This window comes from Acipenser ruthenus, chromosome 16 (genome assembly GCF_902713425.1).
Source record: "Acipenser ruthenus chromosome 16, fAciRut3.2 maternal haplotype, whole genome shotgun sequence".
Lineage (NCBI taxonomy): Eukaryota > Metazoa > Chordata > Actinopteri > Acipenseriformes > Acipenseridae > Acipenser > Acipenser ruthenus.
This window is the reverse complement of record NC_081204.1, coordinates 8952112-8959150: the sequence shown is the minus strand read 5'-3', so window position 1 is coordinate 8959150 and position 7039 is coordinate 8952112. Positions and strand designations below refer to the sequence as shown.

Here is a 7039-nt window from a genome sequence, read left to right as displayed (position 1 = left end):
TCCTTGTACTTTAGTGTCTCAAGACGCCTGTGTAAGGAAATCGTGAGGGTCATTTATTTTTCTGACTTTTTTCACTACGACTCTTGAACTTGTTGAACACTAGACTCACTTCCTGTGCAACAACTATTAGGACCCCCAAAACCACAAAGGACTTTAAGTGGTGTCAAGCAGTATTGTGATACCTGCTGCACCAAAAATACAACAGTTTTCTATTATAAACAGTAGTATTAACTGCAGTATACTACAGTAAACTATAGCAATTGGATTTATTTATATCTATATATCTATATATCTAGAATATATAAAACAAAGCAACGTGTATATAATACATGTAAATATGACCTAATTTTCAATTGCAGTTATCAAGTAAAAAAATGCCCAGCATCACAATAAGCAGCCATCTCGGAAAACCCTTCGTTTAAGCCTGGGCACCTTTTTTTAAAGGGCACACTGAGCAATGTTGGCCAGTACCAATAATTTATAGGGAGGTCCGTTAAATCGAACCTGATTTGTGACTAATTACATTTCAGTCTGAAAGAAATGGTTATAAAAACAAAATAATAATTGTAAAGAAAACACTTTGTGTTTGTGAATGGTAAAAAAAAAGAAAAGATATATACTGAACACCCCTACACTGCGCATCTTCGCTTGGCTCAAGCAGGAAGCTGTATCGCATGTATCAGTGTTTAGGGAAGTGTTGTGTACCCTTTAGTCCTGCCTTTTGAAAATCCTTGTGTCCACGTTATATTATTACAATCATAAGCCACGTAATTGCATCAACCGACATCTTTAAAACGAGTGTGTTGGAGGTAGTGTAAAACATCAGAAAAGCGCTGCTGGGAAAAAAAGTTGCATGCTGTGGTTCCATGTACAGTACTTTGAAAGATCGGAAAGGAAGACAGTGAAACCGAGCTTGTCAATTTTAGCCCAAAGCAAACGGGGGACACATGTAATATAAATATCACCCTCTCTGTCATCAGTAGCGTTTTATTTTTACAATAATGTCTGAATTTATTTTATTGGCACTGATCTCCTTTCTGTTCCTGTTTTTGCTTTTGACTGTTTTGGGAGTCGTGCTGTATTCCGGACTGTTTACGGAGGTTATTATCCGGACAGGGTCCTCGCCGATCAAGAATATCACCATTGCCTACAAATTCAATCAGGGCTCGTATAAAGACAGCGGGGCTGTCTTCACTGAGAGTTGCAGTATCGGACCCAAGCTTTCTTCCATCGGGGTGTACTACGATGATCCCAAGCAGGTAAATGCAAGGACCTAATTACTACTAGAATCTGACTACTCGAAACCGATCAATGTTGATAAACCCAGCGACAGTGTAAAGCAGGGGTCCCTAAGCTGGGACACCTATTTTCCAGCATGTCCAGGGACCCCTGGGCGGCCGCGAGTTGCCAGGGGCTAGTGCAAATACAGAAACAGGGATGAAAATAAGACTCCCATTGCATAGCGGTTGGATCATTCCTGGTTTTACTATGGATCGAGAGGAACTGTTATGCAATAGGAGTCTTATTTCAATCCTTGGGAAATCTCCCAAATGACAATGAGGTTTGACCTGTTTCATCTCATTATAAACAGTTGTAAATTACATTGGAATCCAGGGCAGTGTCTATGCACAGTACTGCTGTGTATAGACAGTAAGGAATGATGCATTATTTACACCGCTGATGAGTAAGGAAAATGGAAACTATATACTGTACACAGCAGATGTGTAAATATTGTATGATCTCTTACCATTTACAGCGGTGATGTAAATATCTTATGCTCCCTTACTATTTACACCACTGCTGTTATCTTTGCCCAAACCATAACCTTAGCGTTTCTCATTAGCTGTTATTGGGAAACCAAGAAACTGTAACCCTAACTCTAATCTTAACCTAATCATTAGAGCTTGTACATGAATTCCTGAAAATCTCCCTACCGATCCCCCACCTGATCACCCGGAAGGTCTACTGTGCTTTATCTCTGCTGTGATCTTCTGTCCATTCACTGTGTCTGTGGTTTGCAGATGCATCAGATCCCTTTATGGATTTGTTTTTACATTGATCATAAAAATAAGTTTGGTCTAAAGTCAAAGAAATGACAGCTGCTGCTGGAACAATACGTCTTTATTATTATTAATAGTAGTTTATTTAGCAGATGCCTTTATCCAAGGCGACTTACAGAGACTAGGGTGTGTGAACTATGCATCAGCTGCAGAGTCATTTACAACTACGTCTCACCCGAAAGACAGAGCATAAGGAGGTTAAGTGACTTGTTCAGGGTCACACAATAAATCAGTGGCTGAGGTGGGATTTGAACCGGGGATTTCCTGGTTATAAGCCATTTTCTTTAACCACTGGACCACACAGCCTTTATGGATCCTTTGATTTAAAAATAGGGTTGTTTGTGAATGTTTACCAAGCTTATGAAATTATTCGCCACAGGGCTATTGTTATTTTAAATGGTGTTGGTATGTATATCTGTCATTATTTAGATAAATTATATAGACTGCCAGTGTGTTTTAGTAATGTGTGTGTGTGTGTGTGTGTTTTTTTTTTTTTTTTTTTTTTTAACAAGTTGCTCAAACTACACTTTATGCTCAATATAGCAAGGTGATATATTTTGTTAGTCCTCCATAAAGTTTTAGGACCTTTTATATGGCCTGTCAGTAAAGGAATCAGACTGCAGCATGATTTAAGATGGAACCGCAGAGTCATATTTTGCTTTTCACAACACATAGACATAGGGCCTAGACATAGCTCAAAATAAAGCTTGTTGTCTTATCAAACCATTAAACAAAAATAACTTTTATCAGTATTTTGAAAATATTATCAGTATAGCAACTCTGTATAACTGAGCTTGTACTGTACTGTAATTAATGACCTTGTACTTCTGCCAGTAATGCAGTAGCAGAGGTCAGCAGCTTTGAATGAGTGAGGCTGTTTGTGTCTAAGCTAAAACCACCTGGGGAATGTAAACAAGGAAACTGTAAACAAATTGGTCAACTGCAGTAGGTGTGCTTTCTGAAAAAATACAATCCAAAGAAGGCTAAACTGTGCCAGACTTTACCCAGACGGAGGAATTGCATTTTAAATAAAACAGTATTGTGGGACTCTATCTTTAGGAATGCACACAGTACACTACAGTGAAGTCAGGAAAACAGAGATAAGGGTACGCACATTAATATGTAAACAATGAAGGCAGTTTGGATAAGGATTTCCTGTAGGCTGAGAAACATTTGGTTCAGAGCTATGCTTGTCCCAGGTTATTGACTGTTTCCTTTAAAAGGAGGATGGAAAGGGACATGCAGAAGTCTCCTTTTCTGCTTTATAGGTCATATAATAGAATGCACATTATAGTCCCAAAGCTTAGTGCGCTTGAGGTACACATTTGAGTGTGTAAGTGTAATACAGCTATGCTCAAAAGTTTTACATCCCCTAGAATTTTAGGATTGAGACATAATTAGAAAAAAATACTATATAAACATAATCTTTTATTTAACATAATGTAATTAAAGAAACTACAAAATCGTATCACAAAACTCTACCGGAAGCCATAATAATAGTACAGTATTTCCAGTTTCAAATTTCGAAATGTCACATTTTTCATTTTTTGTCAGTTTTTTGTTAAGTGTATGGAAAACTACAAAGTGGTATGTAATTCAGTTCAAAGCGTAACATTATTCAGCAGGTTTCATTCGACTTTACGAAGCAAAATTAGTTAATTCTATAGGGTGATGCAAAACATTTGGACGTAGCTGTGTGTGCCACTTTTAGAGGTGCAGGCCTCCAATTGTTGGAGGTGGTTGAACCCTGTAATTGCATTTTGGTAGTGTCAGCCAACTGTAAAAGAACAGTACATTGTATGTTGCTTAATGATTCTTTTTATTCTACCATAAAAAAAAGAATCTGTGTACAGACTGCTGCATCACAGAGACAACTGGAGTGCAAAACACTTAGGAGAGACCAAGGACAAATGTTCTGTGACATGTCAGCTCTACAACTGGCTGTGTTTTGATAATAGAGCATCGTGATACATGACCTTCCACAGCCCACTTCATAATCCCACTCTAGGGATGGCTGTGCTGGATCTAACAGGAGCTCAAAGTCGCTGCTATTAAAGTAACTCCCTCTCGCCACCTCCTTAAGCACAGATCTCCGTCTGAACTGGATTAGGCAAACTCTGTGAAATAAGCATACTGCACCAGGGCTTTTGTTGAATTCTATTTTTATTTTAATGATTCATGGTAGTGTGACTTCGTGGTTAGAACAGAGGACAGGAAGATGGGAATTTGGCTGCTTTTCATGGTCTCGATCCTGCTGGCTGAGTGAAAGGAAAAAACAATAAAAAGTTCTTTCCACATGCATGGCTGGCCTGCATTTATTTGCTGGATGTAGGGAGCTGGTATGGGGCATCAGATTCCAATGGAATTAGAACACCAGTGTATATATTAAACCGTGTCATGGTATGAAGTTTTCTGTTTCTTTTCCTGTACTATGAGAAACTGTATGTTTTGGTTGACTCTTTGATTGTAATAAAAGTATCAGAACAAACAAATGTAAATACTAGTGTGTATGGAAAATGGGTAACAGCAAAGCAATGCTCATGTTAAAACTTTGATTAGTACAAAAACAAAACCTAACACACAGCCAGGTACAGTAGTATCCTTTTTTGTAGCAACCATCAATAGTTGACATTGTGGGTAGCACCTACAGGTGTCAGGTTAATGTTCTAGACTGTTCTTTTTGACTGTAAGAGCAAAACTGATGACTGGCAGACTCTCCTGCAATGTGTGTGAGTCTCTTCACTGTATTTTTGTCTTTTAAAAGCTGGTAAAATTACAGGTTTTATTCGGTTTATAATTTTTAAACCGTGGCATTTAGAATGCCACCATTTTAGATAAAAACGCATAAAACTAAAGTAGGTAAAACAAAATGCACATCCATCACAATAATATTAACGCTGTTGGATCGGACAAATTACTGTTCATATTACTGATTTACATACAGTATTAGTATGTGTATGCTAATGCAGTGCGACCTGAGCAATAAAGTGTGCCTCGATTTTCCAGAGGACCTCCTTAACAACACCCACAAGAAGCAAACAAACAGATTTACGGACGTACTCTTAGGCGGTCCCAGGATGACTGTGGTGACACACCCTTCAGTTAAATGTCAGTTTTAGCAGATGGAAACAGGCTCCACATATTAAAAACTGCAAGATGAGATCTCTTATTAACCAGTGGCTGGCAAGCCAGATTTATCTTTGCTGAAGGGTCTATTTTAATGATCTCAATGGTCAGATTTAAATGCAGCCATGTTTTAAAACATTATTATTTTATTTCTTAGGAGATGCTCTTATCCAGGGTGATTTACAATTGTTACAAGATCTCACATTATTTTTTCATACAATTATCCATTTATACAGTTGGGTTTTACTGGAGCAATCTAGGTAATTACCTTGCGCAAGGGTTCAGCAGCAGTGTCCCCCACCTTGGATTGAACCCACGACCCTCTGGTCAAGAGTCCAGAGCCCTAACCACTACTCCACACTGCTGTTATATTTCTTCAAGTGACCTTTTCCACCCAGGGCTGATTTATTGATCCTCTTCATTTACTTAATCTATTTTTTTTGTGTTTTATAAAAACATACCGGCATACATTTACAAGTCATTGTGAGGTTTTGAAGAAATGCATTCTTTTTTCTTCATTGCATCGCAAATTATTTGTAATCAGTGGCACACATTTGGCACCGTGAATCTAAATTTGCATTAGACAGACACCGTTGCTTGTGACTAAAGCAACAGTTATGTTGGTTCGCTGTAGTAATTTTACTATAAATGATCAGAGGAAACAGTCCATTGAAACTAACAACATTTGACCTGACCTTCAGGCTGCCTCTGTTTAGGTTATAAAAATACACTCTGATATTCAGCCAGTGTGAAATCTGGTTGCAGTCAGGCTAGCCAAAAGCAGCTTAAGAGAGAAGAGGAAAGGTGGCAACGATACAAGAGCATTCACTTAGGAGGAGGAGCTACTGTCCTATCGTTAAGTGACTGAGATTATGAAGCAGGCTAAAAAAAAGCAGCTTTCCCAAAAATTATAAAGTAAAGATCCAAAGATACAAGCGCTGACCATAAAAATACAGGGCCCTGATACAGAAGCCCACTATGTGTAACGTTGTCTGAGTAGTACCAGGTCTTGTCAAGTGGTGAAGGTTTCTGTTATTTGGGCCACTGTAGCAAGGTTATTGCTTGTCACAATACATTGTACATGTCTGCGAGCTAAATCCATCATGACTGGCTGGGACTGGAGCGCTTTCCGCAGGTGGCTGTCTGCAAACTTTGCTGTTCCAGGATCACCGGGAGCCTGCCTTGATGCACACCTTGTTCAGTCACTGACATCCACTGTCATGCCCCTTCTTTTCCCAGTATTGTTGCTGAATAGTTGAACACCCCTCTCTCACAGTTTATATAGTTCTAGTGGTCAACATGAACTTCTGTAAAATAAGATACAACTGTTATTTCCAAGGCTGTTACTACAAAAAGGTCATCAATCTGTAGGGATGAAAATAATATTTTTGTTGCCGTTTTAGCTATTGAACATTTACTGATACTTTATCGCAATAGCAACACATTTTTAGGTTTACACCACCAAGTTCTTCCTCCGTGTGATCCGGTATCAGTCTAATAAGTTGATTTGTGTATCATTCACTTGTAGATTTGACTTCTATTTGTGATTCAGAAACTTCTATGTGTTTGAATGGTGTGGATGATTGGCTTGGATTTTTCAGAGTTTACATTAAAGTCTGGAGTCTGTGCTTTTCCACAGTGCAGAGTCAGTTGTCATGGAAACTGACCCACATCGTTTAAGGCGGAACCTTTAATCTTTCCCGTGGTCTTTACCATTGCTACAGAGACGGTTGCCTGCTATGTCATGCATCTTGTGACCTGATATCAACACACTGTAGAGAGCTCATTACTTCTGCCACAATAGTTTCACTGTAATTGTTAGAAATGGTTGCTGCTGTATGAATACAGAAAAT

The 7039-nt window shown here is 38.6% G+C and overlaps 1 protein-coding gene across 1 annotated transcript in view; it reads left to right on the top strand.

Annotated features, from left to right (window-relative positions):
• The first annotated feature begins 660 nt into the window (after positions 1-660).
• The window catches only part of LOC131697721 (testis-expressed protein 264 homolog), a 98563-nt gene continuing 92184 nt past the window's right edge, over positions 661-7039 (top strand). Inside the window, exon 1 of the mRNA XM_058988709.1 lies at positions 661-1259. Within this exon, the coding sequence (XP_058844692.1) occupies positions 1002-1259 (258 nt within the window). The 5' untranslated portion in view covers positions 661-1001. The remainder of the gene's footprint in view (positions 1260-7039) is intronic.